Source organism: Bufo gargarizans, chromosome 2 (genome assembly GCF_014858855.1).
Source record: "Bufo gargarizans isolate SCDJY-AF-19 chromosome 2, ASM1485885v1, whole genome shotgun sequence".
NCBI classification, from domain to species: Eukaryota; Metazoa; Chordata; class Amphibia; order Anura; family Bufonidae; genus Bufo; species Bufo gargarizans.
Window position 1 is genome coordinate 599157604 of NC_058081.1, and position 27978 is coordinate 599185581.

The 27978-nt window shown below is 44.0% G+C and overlaps 1 protein-coding gene across 1 annotated transcript; it reads left to right on the forward strand.

Moving 5' to 3' along the window:
- Positions 1 to 27703, forward strand: LOC122926181 (Golgi integral membrane protein 4-like). The gene is made up of 8 exons (XM_044277561.1): positions 1 to 30; positions 483 to 527; positions 640 to 876; positions 1711 to 1844; positions 12430 to 12599; positions 20287 to 20354; positions 21828 to 21977; positions 27547 to 27703. The coding sequence occupies exons 1-8, from the start codon at positions 1 to 3 to the stop codon at positions 27631 to 27633; spliced, it is 921 nt and encodes a 306-aa protein (XP_044133496.1). The 3' UTR covers positions 27634 to 27703.
- Positions 27704 to 27978: the final 275 nt, after the last annotated feature.

The window sequence follows — 27978 nt, forward strand, 5'->3', positions numbered from 1 at the left end:
ATGGCCAGCCACAAGAATATCGGGGTGGGGGTGGGGGGGCGTTCTCCTACTCTGATATCTTTAATATTATTTTGCTATCTATACCACCACACGTGTAATGTTTAATAATTGGTTTAGTGCCCCTTATCAAAACTTGTCCCAACACAATCCATGATGGCCACATGTGCAAACCTCTCCATTACAAGGGCTAGGGCAGCCGTCTCTTATTGCTATAAGTACTGTAGATGGTTGTTACATTATAAATGTGTTAACAGATCGTTATTATACGTAGAAAATCTACATATACGGGAGGCCGGGATATGCCCTACATCTGGTCTTTTTGCAGCTAGAAGAAATCCCCTCAGACTCTTAATTGGTTTTGGCAGTTATAGCATAATGCAGACCTCCCCTCCTTAGTGTTTTATACTCCTTTGTGACATCTTTTGTTATGTCTTTTATGGTTTTAATATTTTATGAGCTAAACTGCATTGTTCGTGGTCTAGCTTAGAGCGGAGAAGTCAGGTCTGCTGTTTGCTCCACAATTACTTGTGAGTTTTAGGCTGGAGGCGCATTGACAGCTGTGTGTATTAGATGTAAAAGTTCTGTGTGTGGAGCCTTTTTGTAGCATCGTTCGTAACATCTGATTCATTTCTTCCTTAGGATTTCAAAGAACATAAACCACAGGTGCCTCAGAACTCACAGGGAAGTAAGAATAACGCAGAAGACATCCCGGGAGGGCATGTGAAGAGGCTGACACAAGGTCAACCTGAAGGACAAGAGAACTCCTTACTTCAGAGTCCCCCAGTACAACCTGCATCCTCAAGGCTAGTGACGCGAAATGACAGCCGTGTTTCCAGATTTACCAGGACAGTTAACAGTCTTCAGGCCCGCAGAGAGGTACGTGCACATATTTGGTTTCTGCCACTGGTCAGGTCCTTGGATTCAGTGTTTGAAGTCAACAGTTGCACAGAACAAGTAGAGCATATACAACACTTGTTTTCTTCTCTCCTTAGCTCCTAAATATTCATATTTAGCAACGTTTGCCACTGGCTTTGCTATTGTAGGTTTTACTCAAAGGGATTATTCACGTTTTTAATATTTGTGGCATAGCTCAAGGATATACCACAAATGCCTGATATACATGGGATTTGCCTCTGGGACCCACCCTTGTCAGGCATTTATAATATATTCAAAGGGTGAAGGTGGGAAATATCCCTTTTAAGGCTACTTTTGCATTTTTGCTGGATCGGTCATCTAATACAACTGTCTGCATCCATTCAGAACGGATCTGGTTGTATCATATCCCAAATGAACAAGACAGATCCGTCACTAAATCAATGGGCTCCGTATCTTTTTTTTTTTGTTTGTAAAAAACGAATCCGGCACCATTGACTTACATTGTGTCTTTCATGCCGGATTTGTCTTGCTCAGTATCCCATTAGGCACTCAAAAATCGCTTTTTTGTGCGTCATGGGAACATAGCAGGGCGGAATGCACTCTGGTTCACTTCATTCCCTTCAGTTCAGTTTTGTCCCTATTGACAATGAATGGGGACAAAGCTGAAGCGTTTTTCTCCGGTTTTGTGATCCTCAGACGGCTTTTAATACCGGAAAGAAAAGGCGCAGATGTGAAAGTAGCCTAATATTTTTTCTTTTTTTTTTTTTCTTTATGAAAAACATTATGCCTTCTGTTGACACTGCTTTCATTAACTAGAGGTTTATATTTCTGCAGAATGAGGACCAACGTGTACCACCACATGACCAAGAGCTGAAGAATACAGTTGGTCATGACCCCCCAGGAGTTATGGATAAAAAGACACCCACCGTGAAAGTTCTAGTTGCCAACGAACAAGTGTCAGTTCACAGGTGCGTGGCTGAGTGCTTGTCTTTTCATTCCGCCTCTAATCCTTTATCCTTATTGCTGTGACTTAGTTCTTCACGCTGATTAATCCTCTTATTTTCTTACACTGTCACAGACTGAATAGAGTTCAGGTTTACAGCTAGCTGTTGACATGATGGAAGTAATTCATTATTCTAGTCAAATGTGAAGAATATAAATATATATAAATTTCAGCAAAAAATGTATTAGTAACTGTATAACTTCTGACTGCTGTGTAGTTATTCTACAAAAGTTACAGTATTTTTCGCCCTATAAGACGCACAGTTTTTGAGGAATAAAATAAGAAAATATTTTTAATCAAAAGGTGTACTTTTGGTGGATTTTGAACTAATGGTGGTCTGTGGATAGCACTGTTATGGGGGGGATCTGTGGATGGCACTGTTATGGGGGGGGGGAATCTGTGGATGGCACTGTTATGGCGGGGGGGGGGATCTGTGGATGGCACTGTTATGGGGGGGGGGAATCTGTGGATGGCACTGTTATGGGGAGGGGCATCTGTGGATGGCACGAATATGGGGTGGGGGGGAACTGTGGATGACACTGCTATATATGTGCCACCCACAGATTCCCCCCCATAACATTGTCCCCCAATACAACAGGCCCTGCGGCTCAAAACAGTATTTCTAAGCAGTAATCCTTAACCTCTTAATAACTTTAACCAAAGTTGCGCTCTCCCCTTTATCAGCACTTGCTAACGAGCATCCGGAGCAGGCAGAGCGGCTGGCAGCATTACATTACTCACTGACGTGCGCGCCTGCTCCGCCTGCTTCATTCATAAAGTGAGAGGAGCAGGTGCGCGACATCAGTGAGTGACGTAACGCTGCCAGCCGCTCTGCCTGCTCCGGATGCTCGTTAGTAAGTGCTGTTTGGCTGCGTTCCCATACCGGAGAGCAAACCACAGCATGCTGCGTTTTTCTTTACCTCATGGGATGCGGAGCAAGACAGATCCGTCATGACCCACAATGCAAGTCAATGGGGACGGATCCGTTTTCTCTGACGCAATAGAAAACTGATCCGTCCTCCATTAACTTTCAATGGAGTTCATGACTGATCCGTCTTGGTTATGTTAAAGATAATACAACCGGATCCGTTCATAACGGTTGCAGACGGTTGTATTATCAGTAACGGAAGCGTTTTTGCTGAGCCCTGCCGGATCCAGCAAAAAACGCTAGTGTGAAAGTAGCCTAACTGAGGAAACGACAGCCTGAAAACACTTTGCTATCTTCTTATAGCCTTCTCCTACTTTGTGGGCCTTAACCATTTTCATTTTAAGAGTGTTCGGCAGCTGCTTAGAAGAACCCATGGCTGCTGATTTTTGGGATAAGGTTAGAGAAGTCTGGGGATTTATAAAGTTTTGGATTTTGCATCACCTGGCCTTTCCTAACTATGATTGTGAATAAGCCTTATTAACCTTAACAGGCTATTTAAGGTCTGAGATAGGGATCGACCGATATTGATTTTTTTTTTTTTTTAGGGCCGATGGGCTGATACTGATGATCTGTGAATTTTCATTTTTGAAAATAAATAAATTCCTACACAAATCTGCTGAAAATTAGTATTTTTATTTGTAAATCCTTCTTTTTCATTTATAATTAATATTTTAGAACCTTTGACTTCACACTGTCCCTGCTGCTCTGTGCTTTGTGCACACAGCAGCAAGGGAGCTGACTATGGCAGCCAGGGCTTCAATAGCATCCTGGCTGCCATGGTAACCGATCGGAGCCCCAGGATTACACTGCTGGGGCTCCGATCGGAAGCTGCCACTGAGGAGGAGGGGAGAGGGGACCCTGTGGCCACTGCCACCAATGATTTTAATACTGGGGGGGGGGGCGCACTGCACCACCAATGATTAATACAGGGGTTGGGGGGGCACTACGCCACCAATGAAGATAACTCTCTTATTAATTCATATACAGGAGGCGGGAGCTGGCTGCAGAATCACATAGCTGGCTCCCGACCTCTATGACAAGTAGCTGTGATCCGCGGCAGTTAACCCCTCAGGTGTGGCACCTGATGGGTTAACTACCGCAGATCGCAGCTACCGCTCATAGGTCAGGAGCCGGCTATGTGATTCTGCAGCCAGCTCCCGCCTCCTGTATATGAATTAATAAGAGTTATCTTCATTGGTGGTGCAGTGGCCACAGACCCTCCCCTCCTCTTGTCCTCCCTCCTCTCATTGGTGGCAGCAGCAGCACAGGGGGGAGGGAGACACCGCTTCCTTCTCCCCTGTGCTGCTGAGGGAACACGGAGAGCGCTGTCAGCAGCACGTTCAGTGTTCCCGATTCGTTATTGGAATATCTGCAAAATAGGTGCCGATACAGATAACGTTCAAAATCCTGAATATCGGCCGATAATATCGGTAAAACCGATAATCGGTCGATCCCTAGTCTGAGACCTCGGTCAAAGTTATCTCTGTGCTGAAATCTCCTTGGGTTCCTATACTTTTGCAAGGTACTTCTGCAGCGCGCCAGACCTGCAGGGTATAGCGATAGTGAGGTCACGGTATGGGCAATCGAGAGTACTAGGAGAACCCTGGGCAGGCATGCAGCAGTGAAGGAGAGGTAGACACTAGTTCCTCTGGGGCACACTCTGTATGGAGGGACCAGGCCTGATGGTGTGTGAGGTGCCCTGGATGTTGCAGGTATTTTGAGTGCCTTCGGTTAGGTCCCTTTAAGAATCGTGACGCCAGTGCCTGTAACGGTGGCACACCGGTTTGCAGGAGGATTAATGGAGTACACAGTTGGTAAACCAAATGTTGCTTTACTTTAGACAACAGTCCAACTTTATACAAGCAGTTGCAGTTGTGTATAATGCAGTCCTTTACAGTATAAATGCACAGCAGGTTTCAATCTTGCAAGATACTTGGAGGGCAAACAGTTAATGCTTTGCAGTACAATGCTGCTATATCCCCACAGCTATTCTAGCTGGCTGGATCCCAAGGCCCGGAAGCCTAATTGCTGGCTTAAATCCTTGGTGTATAATCTTTCCTTCAGTATTGGCACTTGCTTTAGGTTACAGTACCTTGGTTTTCCTAGCTGGCTTCTCTGCTGGAGTGGAAAGGTGGCTGCAGGTTGCTCCCAGGAGGTCCTCTCCTACTACTGGGGTGTCTCATCTGTGTTATCTGGATTACTGGTCTCCAGGCAGGCTGTACTCCTTCTAGCCTCCTGGTGCAACTAGAAGCCAGGACTATCTAGCTGCATGTCAGGAGGAGGCTCTCAGCATATCCTGGGCTGGTGCCTTCTCACTTCTGTCTCCACAGACTCCTGACTATGACCTAACCCCTCCCTGTCTGGGCCTGGACATTTATACTAGGGGCTCCCTATCTCCCTCTAGTGTCTGGGATGTCTAATTACACCCAACTAGGCCTGCTAAGCATTAACAGGGGAAACATACCAATGCAAAAACACACAGGAAATACATTACAATGCATGGATAAATACAATATCACTGTCCCTTGTGAGCAGAAGTAACACGTTACCCAATTGACCCTTGTGTAGTGCCCACTCCTACCTAGTGGGACACTACACTTCTTTCCTTTTTTCACTAAAATTGTACAAAACTAAAATAATACACAGATTTGAAATTGCTTAAAATTTTTTAAAGTTTGTTTCATCTTTAACTTTTTATGCCTTTTGGAGATCATTTCATCTTTAACTTGCTTAACTGTTGACAGTAACAGTAATTTTGACCAGGGTTGGCCAAACTTTTGCATGCCACTGTATAGGGTGTTTAAACCCCAGGGAACACAGCATAATAATAAAAGGGCTTACTTTTCACACTGGCACATGTTGGGCACAACATGTCTGACACAAAAATGGCGTATCTGTGGAAAAACTGCAATTTACACTTTTCACCATCTAATGTGCATTCATTTTTGCAAAACGCATGTGGGGTGAAAATGCTTACTACATCGCTTGGTAAATCTTGCGAGGGGTGTGGTTTCTAAAATGGGGTTTCTTTTTCACACTTGTCTCTACAGTTGTCAGTCAGTGCAGTTTAAATCCCCAAACTAGGCCTTGAATGCACATGTTGCTCTTCCCCTTCTAAACTCTGCAGTGTGCCCAAACAGCAGCTTATGACCACATAGGGTGTAATGTAAAAATATGAAATAAAATTTGGGGTGATTTTTCTCCTATTACCACTTTTGAAAATGGAACATTTTATTGGAAGAATTGAAAATTTTTCATTTTCACAGCCAAGTGTTTCTAAAATTGTATGAAATGGCTGTGGGGTCAGAGTGCTCACTACATTCCTCTATAAATTCATCACGGGGTGTAGTTTCCAAAATGGGGTCACTTTTTGGGTATTTCCGCTATAGGGGTACCTCAGGGGTCAGGGTCTCTTCAAATGCGACATGGTGCCCAAAAACCATTCTAGCAAATCTGGCCGCCAAAAACCATATGGTGCTCTTTCTATTCTGAGCCTTCTGGTGTGTCCATATAGCAGTCTATGGCCACATGTGGGGGGTTTCTGTAAACTGCAGGATCAGGGTAATATTGAGCTTTGCAAAAAAATTTTAGGGGTGTAGTTTCTAAAATAGGTGGTTTTTATTATACAGGGTGGCTCACAAAAAAGTAGCCCGCTTCCAGCGTTAGTATGACGAGATGAACCAGTAAGTGTTTTTTTTTTTTTTTTTTTCAATTACCCACAAGTCACAAAAGATGCTGCAAGTGGTCCCAGTTCACATCTATGGATCTTTGGGCAGGTCGGATAATGTTGGCTGATACTGTGTGCAGCTCTTAAACACTATCCGCAGCATCATGTCGTTGATTTTCTTTTCTTTGAGATCAAAAAAAGCATGCATGACTTTTTTTTCCATTAAAAAAAATGGATCTCAGACGCAAATGGCTAAGGCTACTTTCACACTAGCGTTGTTTAAATCCAGCGTTCAATCCCCACACAACGGAACTGCCCGCCGGATCCGGAAAAACGTGTGAAAACAGATGCAAAATGTGCATAGCGGATGCTTTAAAATACCGGATCAGTTTTTTTTTTTCCTGAAAAATTAAACTTGCCTAACGGGTTAAAATGCACTTCAGTCACCTGAGTTGTGCGCCAAGTGGATTTACTTCAGAATTACCGTAAATTTAAAATGTAAAATAAAACGTTTTCAGAAGGGTTTTTCCAGTTTGTTTTTGACTATTGAGGCGGACGGGGAGTGGGGGGGTATTTATATATTTCTAACCTTTCAAGTGGTTACCGAAGTTTCTGTCCCCCATCTTTTCTGCTGCCTGGGCATGCTGCAGGATATGGTACTCCGCTCCCAGTATCTGAGTATTATTCCTGTCTGTTAGAGACACTGGAAGGTTGTATCTTTTAATTATGTCTACTGAACAAATCCACAGGCGACGTCTTTCACCCTGCAGACTTGCTGAAGCCAGTTCTGGCGCTTCACTCTTGCGTGTGATTGGAAGTTTGTGCCAAAAACCCTAATGAAGTTTTTTTTGTTATTGTTGACACAGCAGGGGTGACAATGAAAGCCATTGTTAAGTCCTTAGAATTGAGGAGCTTGGGGCATTAGTTTTTTTCCCCTCGTCTTAATGAAGCTGTTTGTAGAGGTATTGCAACTATATTCTTCTTAAAGCAAATGTCGATCTAATATTTAATTTTCTATGATTGATCCCATCTCGCCTAATCCTATAATACTGAAAGTGGTGTAAACTTTGGGATCGACTTATCACGGAAACACCTTTTGAGAAGTATTGCCGTGGTCCTGGTTCTTCAGCACTTGGAAGTTGTGCTTTTTTTTTTTTTTTGTGTGATGGTCAGCCACTAATCATTCGAAATGAAAATGCCCACTAACAGACAATGAAGCAGATTTACTAATAGTGTCACACTTTACACTGTCTAAGGGACCATATTTTTGCGCTCCATTTTGGTGCAGACAGCCTCTGTTTAAATTCCGTCAAAATCCGACCAGCAGCCGTGTCCTTTCCGCCTCCCATTCATTTTAATGGAAGGAAGCACTGAAGATTGTGGACTGGTGGCTTAAAGCAGCTGCTGGGCGAAAAGGGGACATGTCTGTGATCTTCAGCGCTGCCTCTATTATTCCGGCTACAAGTTTATGACTAAAAGTACGAGTGGCTGTTACCAGTTAGGAGTGTGTTCCTGCCCAGTCCGACACGATCCAGTGAGTGCTGTGAGTACTAGATTGTGCATGGACACAACTCAACTGATAACACCCAGTTCTACTTAATAAACTTCTGTAGGACAATATACAGGTATAACAATATATGCTCCAGAATTGTTATTACATGGGGAATGCAAGTGGTTACTAAAATAGACATGTCAGAAGAGGCGACAGGTCCTATTTAAGGACCAAGAGAATTTTTTGCCCACTCTTTCTGTGAGCCATGAGGCTACATAGCTATTTGAGGCATTGTTTTTTATGGCAAGATATATATAATATATATATATATATATATATATATATATATTTTAGGCTTACATTACAAAGGCATCCCCCGGCGATCATATTGCCTGAGCTGACAGCCCCCATGGTGATCGGTATCATCCATTCGGCTGAAGTGGGTCAGTACTACAGGCCGCCGCTTCATTTCTCCAGTAACAGTGAGTGAGTAAATACAGTGAGGGCTCGTACAGCAGACGTCTGCACTCTGTAGAGGGTAAGGGCGCCTCTACAGGTCGTCGTCCTTTCTTGGCCAGCGCTTGTGATTTTCTGCCGAGGGAATAAGACGGGGCAGAGGAGACGGCCTTTACTGCACACTGTCTTCACCGATAAAAGCTGCCCTTTCTTTGCTCTGCCCATCTGCTGCTTGTGATTTCTTATGCTTTTGTGTTGTAAAATTGTCTGCCCATGGCATTCTGCTTGGCACTGAACTCTTCTGCACAACTTAGGTGGTTTGTATTGTAGGTTTTTATTCTTAACTATAAGGAAGCATGAATTGAACACATTATTAGTGACCACGCACATTTTTACAGAATTGCATTCGAGGAACTATAGCTTATTTGTTTTTTCATCAATATACCTTTATGAGGACAAGTTATAGTTTTTAATGCACCATTTTGGGTACATGTAATCATTGATTAACACCAGCTATCTGTCTTAAACCCCTTTGTTTACGTCAGTAAAAAGGCATGTTGGTGGTCACTAAGGGGTTAAATGATCTGCAATCTCATAAAACTACAGCTGCAAATGACTTTGTGGAACGGATTCTCCAAATTCAGGCAAATAACTGCTACGGTCGTCACGCACATTAGGTAGCTGCCGGCCAAATGCTCATTTTACCAATGGTTGCCTGTCCAGACCCCCTAAACATTTTACTGGTAGCCAAGAATTCATTCTAATCAGAAAACAAAGAATCACATATGTCCAATCCCTCTTTCCTTGAACATAATTGACTGCTGGGACCCCAACCGATCACTTGACCTGGCACGGCCACTACACAGTTGACAGAGCTTTCTGGTTCCACCTCTATCCACTGTGGTTTTTTGGGAACTGGTATCAGGCCTCCACCAGGCTAATATTGATTACCTATCTGAAGGATATGGCCATCAATATCTAGAGCTGGGAAAACCCCTTTAAAGGGGTTGTGCGCCTTTTTGGAGTGTTTTGGCAACCCCCTTCTGGGTAGACCTGCAAAGGGAACCATACCTACCTGCTTCCTGGTGCTAGTTCCCAGCATCTTAGTTCCTTGTCCTCGACTGCTTTTCTGGGCTCCCTGAATGTAAACGTCCTGTTTGGACCCACCACAGCCAATCATTGGCCTCAGCAGTGACCTGATCCCCTTGCGTCATGACAATTCATCACGTGACGCAAGGGAAGCAGGTCACCGCTGCGGCCAGCGATTTGGAGCCCAACAGAGCAGCAGAGGCTGGGAAGTGCCGATGTCAGGAAGCAGGTAAGTATGCTCCCCTTCACAGGTCTGCCCAGGAGGGAGGTTGCCAACTCCACCTCCCTCCCCCAAAGGTGCAAACAGGCTTGATCAAGGGGTTAATAGTGCTGGAGGATCTCCAATACACTGCCAGCCCCTGTAGCCACATGGATCCTCATTACAGTAATGATGAAGAAATACCTTGAGGGGCGCTGACTCCTAGAGGAGGGACTGCGGTCTAGAAAAAGAGAAGACAATGCTCTTTGGGTGTTACCTTACAGCCCCCAGTGTGTCATGAATTCATCAGCCATAAAGTAGTCCTTGTAAACTTAGGCCGTTCAGGGTACTTATCTCTGGAGACGTCCAGAGAAAGGCCGGATTGTTTCTGCAGGAATAAGGAGCGGGAACTATATTAAGAAGCTGAGGTTTACATGAAGCACATTAACGGCACTCATTTCATTAAAAGGGTTCTCCAGGAATGATTGAAAATGGCTGCCATAAACCTGTCCTAGAATGTGAGCAGGACTGGTTACCTTCACCTGCAGAGCTGCCAATGGGATTAGGGGGCAGAGCCTCACTGAACTGCTCTACAATAGAGGCAATGATGTTATCCTGCCTGTGATATGCCATCATGGCTGAGCAGCCTGACAGGAAAACTCCCCAATATGTAGTATATGCAAGTGCCAGAAGGTGGTGTGCAGCTCTGCAAGTGGTGGCAGCCAGTCCTGCTCACGTTCCTGGAGAGGTTCGAAGTAAATGGCATTATTTATTCATTATAGACGTCACACTTCTGTTTTACATTGGTAATCAATTTGCTTTCCATTCACATTTTATGAACCTCTGCGGGTGTGTAACATGTAAAGGAAACCTCTGGAAGCTTAAACCTTGTGCTATGCCTAGTACAGGGCCTAGAGGGCGCTTTTTAATCACAGGTCTGCTGGATTCCTGTTACTAGAGCACGGTGCATTGTGGGAGCTTACATGGAGCCAGTCATATTAACAATGCAGTGCAATCTGCAGGCAGCAGGTTATAGAGCAGGAGGAGCTGAGCAGATTGTAAGCTCTTGTGAGCAGGGCCCTCATTTACTCTTGTTCTAATTATTGACTTGTCTGTTACTATGTGATTTATGACGGTACATGAACCCATGGATTGTAAAGCGCCGCAGAATTTGTTGGCGCTATGTAAATAAAGATTATTATTATTATATGGTTTAAAAAGGAAGGATTCAGTAAAACTTGTATTTTATGCATTTAAATCCCCGCTCTTTTTATGCTTCGGAGTCCAGCGGGTGATCCTACTAGGTGATTGATAGCTATTGCTGTATGTAGACTCTTACAGGGAAGGCTGTCGGTCACTGAGTGGGACAACGCACTGGACTCCGAAGTCTAGAATGAGCAGAGAAGTAAATGACAAGTCACATTGGAACACAACTATATATCATTCAGTTATATATTGCTCAGCTCCTCCTGCTCTATCACAGGCATGCTCAACCTGCGGCCCTCCAGCTGTTGTGAAACTACAACTCCCACAATGCCCTGCTGTAGGCTGATGGCTGTAGGCTTTTCGGGCATGTTGGGAGTTGTAGTTTTGCAACAGCTGGAGGGCCGCAGGTTGAGCATGCCTGCTATATAACATGCTTACAGACTGCACAGCATTTTCGATCAAAGTGGTTCTCTCTAAAAGGGTTTTCTAGTCGCTAGTGTAGGACCTCGCTTTATGATCACAATGCTGTGTCCTCTTCTATGTTTTTCCTGCAGAGCAGCGCTCGCGGCCACATTGCCGTAAAGGAAACTGCAGGGCGGCCCCTTCAGACAGTGGGTCGCTGAGCTGCCTGCTGTACAGGGAAAAGCTGTGAGGGGAATGCAGCAGTACTCCAATGCCTTTAGTTCTTTCATCCTCTGGATCAGTGGGGTTTTCATACATCAGACCCCCACCAATCATATGGCTATCCTAGCATTATGTATAGAGAGAAAAAGAGCATTTTTCTACTCCCCGTGTTAGCATATAGGAAAGACTTCTTGTTTTACATCCCACTTGGTATCCGGGAAAACGCTGTCTTGGCCAGAAGTAAAACTTCCAGCACTCAAGGGACATATCTTTAGTATAAAACCATCATTTTATTGAAAAAAACCTTAGAAAATGACATGACTCAGAGCCCTGGTCAGCTCGCTGACATGTTTCGAACCTAGTTGCAATGATTCTTACTTAAAAACAACAACAACAAAAACATTATCAATATACATAATTAACATAATAGTCATAATCCAGCAAGTAGGACTCTATCATATAAATGCTCTCCTATGTGTTTTCTGATTGTTCTCATAGTGCTACTTACATACTGTACCTGACAGCGATCACAAAAACATCGCATGTGTGGCATCACATGACAAAAAGGATTTATCCCATCACTTGATGAGAAAACCCCCTTTTAAATGTCGTGACCTATTACATCTAAAGCGGAACGGTTCAGGCACATGACTGTCTGCAGAGTACGGCAACACCATTGCTTTGGTTGTGACTGGAGAAGAATAAATGGCATACAGTACAAGTATTTACAAATAATCAGCTTCTTATGTAGATCTTTTATGTGAAATGTGTTTTCCCAATATCCATATCGAAGTTATTTTGATTATGGATTTACTTTAATTAGCGTAATAACTGGGCTGATGATGTGCTAGTAAATACATTGATTTGAGAGTTTTTTTTTATTATGCAGTTGGCAAGACATAGTTAACAAAGTGAACGCCAAGATGACCGAAGCAGAAAAGAAAAATGGCGTCAGTAACGCTGTCACAAAGTCTGACCGCCATCCAACTGAAAATCGGAAACATGGGCTACCACAACAGGGCAACCACAAAATGGAGGCAGATGTAGAATCGGAGCTGGGTAAGCGATGCTTAACACACAAATAAAGGAAACTGAGAAACGCACGGCACATACTGGGAATTTGCTGAGCAACCACAAGTCTGTTTGTTAATTAACGTGCATTTAAAGGGCATCTGTCAGCAGTTTTGTACCTATGAAACCGGCTGACGTGTTTTCCATGTACGCTTGGCAGCTGAAGACATCTGTGTTGGTCCCAGGTACATATGTGCCGCATTGCTGAGAAAAATGAGGTTTTCATATATGAAAATGAGCCTCTAGGAGCCGTTACACATATATATGATGCTGAATGAGCAGAACACAATGCAAGGAATGAAAGATGCACATTTTTCTTGGTCCGCAGGACCAAAAATGGCCCATTCCTTCAGGGGTCAAGGTGAAGGGCTCATGTAAAACATTTGCATGAAATTTTGAGCTACGCCTCTTGTGAAATTTGTTGAAAAGTGAAGTTCCCCTTTAATTTCGACATTCTATTTGAATATACAATATACCTAATCTTACCATTTCCATCCTCTGTCCGTGTACTTGAGCCTCCTGTTATAGTCCCTTGTACCTGTTGTCAAACTTCCCAAATGTTAATTTGCTGTAATCGCAGGGAGCAGACGGCGGGCAGGGGTGCAGCCAGTGGGGAGCTTTCTTACATCTTTTAATGAGAAATCTCACGCCGGGTTAGTGTATCTCTATTCATGATCTCTCATTAAAACTTTACTTGTGATTTTACATTTTAGAGCCGTGCGCTGAATCGAGGCCAGGTACAGCAGGGTGCTGGGTTTGTAGCCTTCTTCACAAAGCTGCCCTTGCAAATGTCAGCCCACTGCCGTGAAGCATGACTGAAGCGCGCTGGCTATGCCAATCTGTCTGCTAACAAAGTTTAGGTGTTTAAGTCTATAACTTGTCTTATGCGCATCGAAAAAGCTGATTTGCACAATTAGATCAGCCATATGCATGTGTGTATATTGACTACTATCCAGCCATTCATTCCCACCCTGCCCCGGCTTGTACACCTGATCATTGCTTGGACCTTGCAAATTAATTCAAAGAAATCCTGTATCCCAGACTTGGCTACATACTCGAGATGAAATTCTAATCAATTGACTCATTAGCAGGATTTCTTCACCTGTGGGGGGCCCTCCCTGCAGATGAAGAAATGCCCACCTGCCGCTAGATTGACAGGGCCGGATATTTAGTCCACCCCTGACCATTTCCGAGAGTAGAAGCTCTGCTTCAGAGCGACGACTATTGCTATTACTCATCTCCACTACATACCCTTCACTTCTCCACTAGAGGGCACAATTGTGCCTTTAACTTTTGAGTGTTCCAGCCCATTCATGAGCGCCATGATGGCTCATGTGTCCTACTGGATAGTAGAGTAGGAGAGCTTGGTTTATTGACTCTTTCAGAACCATATTGGGGGGGTTGCTGTAAAAAAAAAAAAAAAAAATTATTTAGATCTCCATTCCTCATTAGGTGTTAGATGCTGTATAAAGTACTTAAAAGTTTAGGTTCTAAGTGCCCCAAAGAAAAGTGGTCTGGAGCACAGGAGTCCTTCCTTTTCACTTATGTGGCTATGTATCTAGCTATAGATAATTAACTAGCAGATTGGTGGGGGGCTCAGCGGTCAGATTCCCACCAATCAGTTAGTTATCCACTAATTATCCTGAGAATGAGGGTCCTGTTCACCTATCCTGAAGGTGCGACGGATCGAGCATATGCCCTGATGCTCCACTCATTCTCTCTGTGGGTTTGCTGGAGATGGGCGAGCTCTGTACTCCTATAGAGAATGAATGGATAATCAGGGCATACTCTGAGCCTGCTGGTCGGTCAGAGTGGGGAGCAGGACTCCTATTCTTGGGATCGCTAGAGGTTCCAGCGGTCGGACACCCGCAAACAGTTAGTTATTCCCTATCCTGTGGATAGGGGATAACTTTAAAACTTGGCACAAACCCTTTTAACTGAGCTGTAATGCCAGGCATAAACATGTGGTGTGGTTTTTAAAAGAAAGAAGCCATGTTTTTCTGATACTGGACAACCCCTTTGACTTATCCTTAGGAGTGTTCATCAATATGACATTGGTGGTCTGACTTCAAGCATCCCCACAGATTATCTGTCTGAATGGACCCCTTCAATGTTCACCAAGCACAGCGCCATACCATTTGTAATGGCTGTGCTTGGTATTGCATCTCAGTCCCATACCTGACTGAGCTGCACAAAGGCCATGTGACCAATGGCTGTGACATCACATGTGGAAGGGGCTGGACCCCCAAAATTTTGATGACCTAGTGTGAGGATAAGTGCAGAGACATTTACATAGTAACATAGTATAGAAGGCCGAAAAAAGACATTTGTCCATCCAGTTCGGCCTGTTATCCTGCTAGTTGATCCAGAGGAAGGCAAAAAAAAAAACACTGAGGTAGAAGCCAATTTTCCCCACTTAAAGAGGACCTTTCACTAGAATAAAACTTCTAAACTAACAGGCATGTAGAGCGGCGCCCCCTGCACTTACTGTTATACCTGGGTGCCGCTCCGTTCTCCCGGTATTGCCTCCGGTATCTTCATAGTTAGGCTCCACCCAGGGGAACCTGCCGGCGCCTCCTTCTCCCATGCTGTAGCGCTGGCCAATCACAGCGCCCAGCTCATAGCCTGAGAGAGAAAAAAGCCTTTCAGGCTACGAGCTGAGCGCTGTGATTGGCCAGCGCTGCAGCATGGGAGAAGGAGGCGCCGGCAGGTTCCCCTGGGTGGAGCCTAACTATGAAGATACCGGAGGCTATACCGGGAGAACGGAGCGGCGCCCAGGTATAACAGTAGGTGCAGGGGGGTCCCTGGGCGCCGCTCTACATGCCTGTATAGTTACTTTAGAAGTTTTATTCTGGTGAAAGGTCCTCTTTAAGGGGGAAACAATTCCTTCCCGACTCCCATTTATTCAAACTTGCAAACAGAATTTAAAGTGGCCATGGAAAAAACTTAAAAGTGGTCCCAAGTTGAAGGAGAGTCCAAATTGACAGAAGGCAGGCAACATAAGTAGGCAGGGCCAACACAAGCCCACAAGTAGGCAGGGACAGCAAAAGTAGGTGGGGCCAGCAATACTGTAGCGCAGCACAAAATACCGCCCAGCAAAACCAAATAGCACAGTGCAGCATAAAATACTGCCCTATCATGATACTGAAGACTGTGGCAGAGTTGAATTACAGAGGGCACCTGCTGGCCAGGTACATAAGTACCTGATGCTTCTAGCATTAATTAATGCTGAGAGCATCAGATTGTTATGTATCTGGCTAGCGGGAGGGCTCGGATGGCCCCCTTGGAAATTTCCTTGTAGGGTTTATGGTCAGTCTGCCCTATCAGTGATGGTTGTTGACAGTAGTTCTGTGAAACCAACGAGGTACCTTCATATGATGAGGTATTAGTATGGCACAAACTATAGTTTGGCATTTTAAACTGCTTATCCAGTCACAAATTTTACCATAAGGGTAAAAAATAAAAAAAGTTATAGTTGCATTACTAATCCCTGATGCTCCGATGCTGAAGGTTTGCGGGTCTTTAACTTTTTTCTACTTTTGGGTCCCTCATGATGTGGACCTGTGACCACTGCAGCCAGTGTTTACAGATGTTAAGTACAGCGACAGGCTGAGATTTTGGAAGCGACAGAATGGGAGCAACAGGGGATCAGCAAAGTATTATTACTACTTTTACATTTTTGCACCATTCTGAGAGTTTTTAATACAATTTCAAGTGGGTAGACGACCCCATTCTTTTAAACTGTTTCTAGGGAAGCTGGCGGACTACCAGTATGGCTACCATTACAGTTCCCACCAAGGTTTCCTCAAATGTTCCTGGAGAAGGCATTTGACCATATTACAAGGATGTATATTGCTATTCAGAAGTCTGGGAAATGTTTTACCATTAAAAAAAAATTATAGCCAGTGAACTTAAGTCCCTTGCATACTTGTCAGCAGTCCTTATTATGAACCAGGCCACAAAATGGGTTGGATTTATGCAAATAACCATTGAAGGAGCCTGTGTGTACGTTTTAGGGATATTCCTTAAATTGTCCTGCAATTTGGAAATGAAATGTTGCTAATAATGTTCGTCATCGCCTATTCAGCCATTTATTAGTTTCATCTGCTTCTGGGGAAGTTGATTGATGACCAATATGTCCACCATTTAGGGCTGAAACAATTAATCGATTGAATCGAGTAATTCGACACAAAAAATCCTTGATGCAATTTTCTTGCATCAAGGATTCGTTTGTGTCATGGGACTATGGAGTGGGAGTGAAGCGCTTGCTATTACTCACCGCTCCGTGGTCACCCGCCGGCCCGTGCCGCGCTGCACTGGATCCTGACACATCATCAGGTCATAGTGCACGTAAGCGCCGATGCTGTCTGACAATAATGCAGCACGCGGAGAAGAAGATGGAGGAGCTGTGGAGCCGCGCCCATACAAGAAAGGTAAGTATTTTATTTCACTGGCGCTGGGGACATGGCACTGAAGGGGGACAGCCTGGTGGCACTGGGGAGGGGGACATGGCAATGGATGGCATGGAGGGGCAGATGGCACTGGGGGAGTGGCAGACATGGTGGATGGCATGGAGTCACTAGGGGAGGGGGAGAGATGGCAATAGATGGCATGGAGGCACTGGGGGAGGAGGACATGGCAATGGATGGCATAGAGGGGCAGATGGCACTGGGGGATGGGGGGACATGGCATGGAGGGGCGGATTTGATGCCAGTGGGGGGACATAACATAGCAATAGATGGCATGGAGGCACTGGGGGAGTGGGGGACATGGCAATGGATGGCATGAAGGGGCTGATGGCACTGGGGGAGTGGAGCTGAAGGCACTGGGGTGGGGGAGAGCTGATGGTATGGGGGGAAGCTGATGGCACTGGTGGATAGTGGAGCTGATGGCACTGGGGGAACTGATGCACTTGGGCTGATTGCACAGGGGGGAACGAAGGGTGTTGGGGTCTGATGAGTTTTTATAAAGGAAAACAGTCTATTAATTAATTTTTTCTTATTAGAGTACTCGATTAATAGTTAAAAATAATTGATAGAATACTCGATTTCTCAAATAATCGTTTACTACGGCCCTACCGTCATTACAGCTCGCACAGAAGTTGTCACTCAGCATTCCTTTAAAGGGATCCGCTCACCGTGAAAATGCAGTTTTTTCAGCAGGCAGGATGTTATAGATCAGGAGGAGCTGGGCAGATTGATATAGATTTTCTGAAAAAGATTCCGTAAAGGATTCAGTAATTGCACCACTGCTTCGCCATAATACTACCTAGTACTTCTCCCTATTGTTTGCTTGACATTCCTTGAGACTTCAGAGGTGATGGCAATGACACACAAGAATACAGGTGCACGAAATAGAGTGGTGCAACCCACAGTGCACCGAAAACCTTTTTCGCTGAAAAAAAATAAATAAAAAATCTTTCAGGACTAGAGGACTTTTGCAAGAGAAGTATGGTTTCAGGGCTCCTACATGGCGGTATGCCGTCTCCCCAAGAACTTAAGGACAGACATTGGATGGAATTTAACTTGCACCAGTCTAAATCAGTTGAAAATGTTTGGCACAGTTTGGTTTTGCACACAAATTTGATTCTCCCCCCTTAATTTTGTGCCACTCTAGCTAAGCATGAGGGGTAGGGTCTCCATAAACTGGTTGTGTAACCAATAATATTGATGATCTATGCTCAGGATAGGTTGTCAATAACAGATCGGTGGGGGTCTGATTCCCGACACCTCTGCTGATCAGCTGTTTAAAGAAGAGCGCTACTTCCTCTTCAAGATTACGCTGCATGTCATCGCGCTGTGCCGCAGTGTAGTTACAAGTGCTTTGTCCATTCAGGTGACAGACGCACAGTGTATTCTTGAAGAGGAAGTAGCACTTATACGAGCTCCGCCTCCTCTTCAAACAGCCGATCGGCGGTGGTGCCGGGAGTCAGACTCCTACCGATCAGACATTGATAACCTATCCTGAGCATAGGTCATTAGTATTATTGGCTGCACAACTTGCTTATAGGGAACCTGTCACTAGGATTTTGTGTATAGAGCTGAGGACATGGGTTGTTAGATGACCGCTAGCACATCCGCAATACCGAGTCCCCATAGCTCTGTGTGCTTTTATTGTGTAAAAAAACGATTTGATACATATGCAAATTAACCTGAGAGTCCTGTAGGTGAGATGAGTCAGGGACAGGACTCATCTCAGGTTAATTTGCATATGTATCAAATTGTTTTTTTTACACAATAAAAGCACACAGAGCTATGGGGACTGGGTATTGCGGATGTGCTAGCGGCCATCTAGCAACCCATGTCCTCAGCTCTATACACAAAATCCCGGTGACAGGTTCCCTTTAAGCCAGACAGATTTACTATAATTTACTCCATACATTTTCTCAACTAATAGCTTTTCTGGTATTCAGACTGCCAAAAAAATATACCCCATTTATAAAGAGGCGCAAGAAGACTTTTAATTAAGACTGGCATATGAACACTAGTGTTAATAAATATCCCCCTCCCCCGATGTGTCTGCAGTTACAGTTCCCACAGAGGTTGCCATCCAGATTTGTTAGTACCACAGAAAAGTTACAGGCGAAACTCGAAAAATTTGAATATCGTGCAAAGTTAATTTAATTCAGTAATGCAACTTAAAAGGTGAAACTAATATATGAGACTCATTACATGCAAAGCGAGATATTTCAAGCCTGTATTTGGTATAATTTGGATGATTATGGCTTACAGCTTATGAGACCCCAAAGTCACAATCTCAGGTCCCCTTTGCTCAGGGGGTATGGATTAATTAGCTGACTACAGTGTGACACTTTGAGCCTAGAATACTGAACCTTTTCACAAAATTCAAATTTTTCGAGTTTCACCTGTATATAAGAACACAGTTAAGAGGAATGCAGGAGAGCCAGACCAGCATCAATGGATCCGTTGAAAACTCGGCTAATGCACCGTTTGTCATCCGCTTCCGTGATTCGTGGTTCCAGTCCGTCAAGAAAATATAACCTGTCCTATTTTTTTCACGGAAAACGGTTCGCGGACCCATTCAAGTCAATGGGTCCGTGAAAAAACGCGGAGGCACACAAGATTGTCATCCTCGTCCGCATCCGTTTTTTTTCCCCTATAATTTTCATGGCAAACTTGACTTTAGACTTTTTTTTTTTTTTTTTTTTTTTTTTTACTTTCCTTCATGTCTGGTGATCCTCCAAAAATAAAGGAAGACACACGGAAACAAAAACGGATCACGGAACCCCATTTTGCGGAATGGAACACCACAACGGTCGTGTGCATGAGGCCTAAATCTGTCTTTCCCTCATGCTAAGCTAGAGTGGCATAAAACTGTTGGGGAAAAATTCCAAATTCTTGCGCAAAACCAGTCTGTGCCAAACTTTTTCAACTGATGAAGACTGGCATATTAAATTCCATCCAATGACTGTCTTTAAGCTCTCGGAGATGCTACGTGACAGCAGAGGACGGCAGAAGGATTTATATTTTCTAGGGGTTTCTGGAGGTAAATGGGAAATGCTTTTTAAACTGATGATTTATGAGAATATCTAGTTGCATTACTGTCTTGCAGTGAGTGATGTGAGGGCTACGTGGCTCCGTCTCACACTGTGCATGTTCATGGTACAAAGATGGGAAAAAAAGCCCAGATTAATAATTGAATCACCTTCTCGCAGATGCTGGGATGATTGACAGAGAGGAGACCCTGCAGTCTCAGAAGCAGCACGTAGGGCAGGATACGCTGGTAAGGAAAAGGCATTACTGTTCCGTGCTCAGCCCCAGCCATTGTGCTCTGATAATCCCCAGCTCATTGACATGCAGCAGATATGGGACTTGTAGCACGCCACAGGCCGCTTTAATCCCTGTAGATCACCATCGTAGATTGTCCTAGAGATTTAGGCTAATACACTCTCACATCTTCCTTTTTTGTTTGCAGTCTGCTGAAAAGTCGTTCTGTGTGCGTGAAGCATCTCGCCCACTAATAGCCCTGTCATATTTCTCATTTGTCATTGAATCCCCACATATACAGTCAATTTCAACAGGATCTGCCAAGGATTCAGTTAAAATCTATGGGCAATGCCAATGCTCCCCCGACATCTCCCAGTAAAGAAATAAAGTACCCAATAAATTAATTTTGTATGTTTTAGCAGGACAACCCTCTCACCTGTGCAGACGGTCAGCTGATAAGGGGGTGTTTGAGCTGAAACACAAAAACCTTTCTTAAAGGGGTATTCCTATCTCAAACACTTTATGCCATACATTTCCGATATACAGGTGAAACTCGAAAAATTAGAATATCGTGCAAAGTTCATTTATTTCAGTAATGCAACTTGAAAAAGGGGAAACTAATACGTGAGAGACTCATTACATGCAAAGAGAGATATTTCAAGCCTTTATTTGTTATGATTTGGATGATTATGGCTTACAGCTTATGAAACCCCAAAGTCACAATCTCAGGTCCCCTTTGCTCAGGGTGTATGGATTAATTGGCTGACTAGAGGGTGACACTTTGAGCCTAGAATATTGAACCTTTTCACAAAATTCTAATTTTAAGCTGCGTTAATGCAATATCTTTTAAGTTGTATTACTAAAGAAAAAAAAAATCCACGATATTCTAATTTTTCGAGTTTCATCTGTATGCATGTCTGACCACTGGAACATGTAAGGATCTCTAGTCCAAGCCATCATCTTCTCCCTGTACCGTGATTACAAGTGATGGGAGATTCTGAGATGGGAATACTGCTTTAAGAGTCAAAATGCAAGCTAGAAATGCAGAGTTCATAGAAGTGTCATAGAAACATAGAATATGTCGGCAGATAAGAACCATTTGGCCCATCTAGTCTGCCCAATATACTAAATACTATGGATAGCCCCTGGCCCTATCTTATATGAAGGATGGCCTTATGCCTATCCCATGCATGCTTAAACTCCTCCACTGTATTTGCAGCTACCACTTCTGCAGGAAGGCTATTCCATGCATCCATGCGTTCACGTAGCTTGAAGATCCCCCCCCCCCCCCCCCCACACACAATCTACAGGTGGGGGAGTTTGTACATTTGCTAGCTGCCTTAGTCTTCTGTGCTTCCATGAAAGAAGTTATTTTATTGAACACGCTTAGAAACATGCATGGCAAGGATGTCTATATCTACGTCTGTCCATGCAAACAAGCATAAGTGGTAATCCCCAATCATCCGTATGTAAACCTTTATTTCAGCAGGTTCCAGAGGAAGTGGTTGATCCAGCCAAAGATCCCAACAATCAAGGTGAGGACGAATTTGAAGAAGCTGAAATTGACAGACCGGAGTTTGAGGAGAAAGGGGAAGTGGGGAAAAATGCAGTGTATGAGAAGGCAGAACAGAAAGTGGTGGTAAGATCCTGACGGTGGAGTCCTATGTAAAGCTGTCCGTGCATGGAGTGTCTTCCTTCAGTCTCCTTAGACCTTAAAGGGGTTGTCCAAGTTATTTTTTATAAATTACCTATCCTCAGCGCAGCCTTCCCTTCATTGTTTACCTGCTCGCTGTCACAGCAGCAAAGGTGAGCAGGTGTAATTGCAAGCCGTCCCATTAATTTCAGTGGGGTGACTCGTTCCTATTCAAGTGTATAGGAACAAGCTGTGCCATAGAAGTGAACGGGGTGGCTTCTTGTAATTACACTGCTTACCGCTGCAATGTTGACAGCGTGCAGGTAAACATTGAAGAGAAGGCTGCGCTGGCACTAGTTGATTGGGGGGTGGCGGGTGGCGGAGGATAGGTAATCAATAAAAATAACTTGAACAACCTCTTTAAGCTGCCCATACACCTTCATGAACTGTTGGCAGAACAACTGTTTGGCCAATAGCCATCTGTCTCAATTCCCTCCTGGCTTCCCCATATACATACACATTTAGCTTGGCCGAGCGTGTACAGTATGCGTATTCTATTCAGAAAGAGGAGAAAGCTGCAGCCAGACACTTTTGGAGTTGGTTTATCCAAATTCATTTGGCCCCATCCTTGTATTCCCGACATCATCTGTTGGTGGGAGTCGGGAGCTTCCAACACACGGTGTGTCAGTCAAACCCGCCGTTCTCTGAGTTTGGCTGACAAGAGATGAAGGTGTATGGCCAGCTTTAGATCAAAGAATTCATCAATAACTCTTGTATGTAAAATCACTTTAACTTAATTTGATAATTAGTTGTTACATTAAGGTCCAGATTTAGCACAATCCTCACGCTTACACACTTTGCACCAGGTTAAATGACAGCAGTGCATGGACAGCATGGTGGCTCAGTGGTTAGCACTGGTGCCTTGTAGCATTGGGGTCCTACGTTTGAATCCGGCAAAGGACAACATCTACATGGAGTTTGTATGTTCTCCCATGTTTGCGTGGGTTTCCTCCGGGTTCTCTGGTTTCCTCCCACACTCCAAAGACCTACTGATAGGGAACTTAGATTGTGAGCTCCACAGTATGTGATGATAATGTATGTAAAGCGCTGCAGAATATGTCAGCACCATATAAGTGAGTAAAACAAATTAAAAAAAATTATGCTTTTTGAAAAAAATATTTTCCAAGAGAAAGCAGAACTATAAAGGGGGCAATTTTTAGCAGTGTTCTGGTTCTGTCCGCATCACCTGTGGATCAGTCTTTCCTGAAATGCATGTTCTATTGCTCGGCTGCAGCTATGCTCTCCAGCAGTCCACAACATGTTCTATTTTATTCCAAGAAGGGGTACCCTCTCTGCCCCCCACCACACCCAGTCCAGTAGCTGAAGCACCTGTTCAAAGAAATCCATATTTACACAGTCAATCCATGATAAATCAGCAGTTTTTGGATAACTTTAATCCATCAGTATCTAAAGAGGGTGGGGAATCGCCTAATCCCACTGCCTAGAGTAGTGGTTAAGTAGGGCTTGTTCAACATCTAGTAGACAAGTCATTGGGGATCTTTAAAGGGAGTCTGTCAGTAGTTTCGACCATGCTAAACTGCTGACAGACTCCAGTTAAGAACCTGTCGTGATGAAAATGCAGTGCCATCTGCTCACGGAATCCATCACGTAATTCAATGTCGGCATGCCGCATAATTGCCAGCTCCAAGGGTTCCGTTCTGCTGGCCATACACTTGTATTATGATGGCATGCAAAAAGGAATGCCTCTAAAGGCATGCCGGCATTGAATTACATTTTGGATTCAGTGGGAACGGAATCCATTACGTAATTCACTTAAGCCCCGAACCTGAAATCGAACCTGCCAAAGGGCAGCTTCGCTCAACTCTACTTGTAATTTATACATTTTATATCTCTGCTTATTCCGAGCCAAGGGGCCATGTGGGCAGTTCCATTTAGTGACTGACAGCTTTCCCATAAAACTACATATCAATCTGCTCAGCTCCTCCTGCTCTATAACATTCTGCCTGCAGATTGCATTTCATTTTCATGATGACCGATTCCCTTTAAATGGCTTCTCTCTTGAAGACAGCCTCTGTCCATATGTCCTGGTAGGACATACAAACATCAGAAATGGCAGTCCCATACTCTGAACCCTTCTCCTGCTCTGACGGACTTGAGCCATCCTTGTAATAAAATACTACGTTTTGTGCTTGGCTAGCTGCGGCTTCAAACAGCTGATTTTGCCAGGGGTGCTGGGAGCATGTTGAAAGGCACTGTCTTTTTTTTTTTATGCTGTTTTTGTTGTGGATTTTCTGTTTACATGAGATTTGATAAATCTCATTCATTTTGCTGTTTTCTGCATGAAAATCAGCTTGGAAAAAAAAGCTGGTCCTCGAGAACCTTGAAGAATTGACTTTTAGCATTGCAGTTTGTTCCTGAGAGTGTCATCAGAAGTGCTTCTAAACAGTAGATACCTACTGGCATAAAGGGGTTTTCTAGCCACTGATATTTATGGCATATTAATAGGATAATTAGATAATATATGTGTAAGGCGGCTCACCAGTGATACTACTGGAAACAGGTGCTCTTACCCGGGTTGACTCACCCTTGTCAATTAAATTACTATTACTACTATATTAATAGGATAAGCTGCAAATATATTATTGCAGGGGCCCCAACATATTGTCAGTCCACAGAACATAGTAATCCCTTTATTTTAGGAATTTTTTTAGCAGTCAGGTTCTCACAAATAAGACCCCCATACAGATTATTGTATTGTCAGCTGAGATTGGTGGGTGCAGCCACCATTCTTATGTGTGTGGGGAGCTCCCGGCTCTCCCTGACAGTTGATGCCGGGGGAGAGAAGGATCGTGTGACCTGAATATTTTCCCCCAATCCTTCTGTTAGGCCAGACGATGAGACACCACCGAGTCGGGAGAGACCGCTGTCGATCAAAGCTATTGAACGAACAATAGCTTAAATATTAGTATTGAAATCAGCCTTGACTAAAGTTTGACTATACACTGGAAATGCATAGTCATTATGCCTGGTGCCCGCCAAGATTTGGTCTGACTTTACCTATCCAAAATGGGCGTCTGAGTCTTAGACTTGCCAGTGGAGCTGCTCTCAGCAAGTTTAAGGCAAGCCCCCCTCCCCCCCCCCCCCCCCTCCACACTGTGCTGGGGACCAGATCTCGAGTGGAGGCACCATAATTTAAGGCGAGGGCGCCAGGTATAACAACTGTACATTTTCAATTATAGTTTGGGGCTGGAGAGTCGCTTTAAACGAATTGGCCACCTTTTTGTTTTTGATTTTATTTTTTGCACCAAACGGACCTGCCAAAAACAGATCATCCAAGGGGAAAAGCGTACTTGCCTGTTCGCCACCGCTGATCCCTAGCTCTTTTTCTTCCTGACCTCGGCTTCCAGCTTCCCTCACATCCTTTGACCAATGGGCATGATGTAATTGGAGCATGTCACCACTGTGGCCAGCGATTCGCTGCAGAGGTGGCAAAGTGGATGCAAAAAAACCCACCCCCCAAACACATCAAAAAAAGAGAACTACCACGTCCCTACAACTAACAAAAAGTGCAGCACTTTGCTTATTACCACCCTTGGGTTACACGTCTCTGCTATACCAGAAGAACCTGTAGATAAGGGTAGCAGTGTTTTTGTGGTGTCCGATCAATGTCTCCTCTGGCAGTAGATACCAGAGAACTATCTGGAAGATGCTGTAAATATTAGATTGTCAGCAGATCTTCGAACGAAAAAATCTCTTCTCCATGCTGTCCTTCTATAATATTGTTTTACAGTATTGACTATTAATATACAGTCTTTGCAGCTACCGTGTTGGTGAATATTCAATAACCTCTGTCAATAGGTGGACATGAACAGGGATCTGAGTCCATTGTTCCACTCTGACACTGCCATTTAAATTCCTGGCTCCTGGAAGATGAGAAGAAAGTAAATTTGGTGCTGAAGGCATTAGCTGCATGTTTGTTCTAGCACTGACGTGGCTCTCTGCGTAGATGTTAACCAAATATAAGCTTGCTCCTACAGTGCCACATGAATTTACTAATGTTCAGTATTTTCCTCCCAATTTCTAATCTCCCCGTAGTAACAAAATGAGAGGAGCATTTTTTTGTCAGTTGAGTCTATTGGACTCAATTCCTAAACCTCCACAAAAAAAGCAGAAGCCTTTTGGTAATGCAATGGTTCATTATGGAGGCTTGTGTTGCTTTGTCCTTTTTGAAACACACTCTATTGAAGCATATGGGTCATCTGTTCTTCGACCCATAGCTATTCCTTTCAACCCCTTCCCCATACACGTGCACACTCAACTTGGCCAAGCATGCGTGAGAGGAGAACCTGTCAACTCTGCCAGCTTATTTCCCTTGAGAATAAAGGGACAGAGCACGTTGAAATACAAAATGCCGACCCTTCTTTCTGGACAACACATGAAGTTGCACACCCCCTTTCACATTGGGGGTAGGCTGTTCCTGCTAAAGTTGGCTGGTTTGGCTAACATTTATCCAGTGTGTTTGGCCACCCTAATGGGTTGTCCGCTTTTTTTCTATTGATCTATCCTCCAGGATAAGTCATCAATATCAGATTGACAGGACCCCTGCTAAACAGTTGTTTGAGGAGACCGCAGCGCTCGTATGCAACTGCAGCAGTGACCAGGTGTCATTACACCTAAACTGTCCCATTCACTTCAGTGGGATGGCTCCAACCTTTTCACATGAACAGGAAGGATCCATCCCATAAACATGAATGGGGACGGAGCTGTTGTAATTGTGATGGAGAGCAGGTAAACACTGAAGAGAACATGGTGCTCGAGAGGATAGGTCCATCAGTTGGGATAAGCGAACTTGTGTTTTACATGTTCGAGTTTGGGTTTTATTACAATTCTGTTATGGATTCCGTTACGATGCCCCATAACTGAATGCGTTATGCGGCCCATAGACTTCTATCATGACAGAATGCAAAATGGAATGCATCTTAAAGGCTTCCGTTATGCATTCCGACATAGAATTCCGTTATGGCCTGTGGTTACGGAATCCATAATGGAATTGTAATAAAACCCGAACTCGTAAAACACAAGTTCGCTCAGCCCTAGTCATCAGTTAAAAACCCTCCAAAAAACCCTTCTTCCTGTTGGAAACCACTTTGTATAAATCAATAGTACTGGAGAAGATAAAGAATTGTGTAATATATTTTTATTACAGAAAAAATGCCTCTTTTCTCCATTTTTAACTCTTCTTTCCTCCCTTCTTATTGCATTGCAGTTCTTAGGTATTTCTACCAGCACTGCTAACTCTCTCCTCCCAGTTCAGTGAGTGTACACAGGTTAATATTACAGAGAAGAAACCTAATGCTGTTGGGCGGATCATTATTTTAACAATGTAGAAAAAGTCCAGTAGGTCTAGACGGTACATTGCCATGAGTAGGACTAGTCTAGCATTTTTACTAGGTATTTCAATGTGCTTTCTGGCAATATTGCAGTATTCTCTCTCTGCATAACATGATCATTTAGAGCTTTTCTAGATTTCTAGTAATTGATTCTTTTTATTCAGTTCTTACAGGCAGCTGATGCCAAAATGAAATCTAGAGAAGAGCCGGAAGAACCTTACCAGGATGACCAAGAACAGGACATTGTATGATAACATTTTGGTTTTTAAAGGGTGTGGCATGGGTAGTGAATTTATTTCGGTGAATAGAAGATATATCAAGACCAGTGCAGGGGAAATAAGAGTTGTCATTAGCAAACCAATCATTTAGAGCTGCAACCAGTTTGGCTGCAATGGCCAGCTCCTCGGGTTTGCCCTTGCACCATTTTTGACGAATCTCCTGTTCGTTAGTGGCGCTGTCCTCTCTTATTTCTCTGCCGCCATTACAGAGAGTGCCTAGAAAAGTTCTCTTTTCTACTGAATATGGCACGTGCAGTATTCTGCGCCCTGATTATGTATGTCTTGTAATAAAGTTGTGCTGGTACTGAATGTTTATCA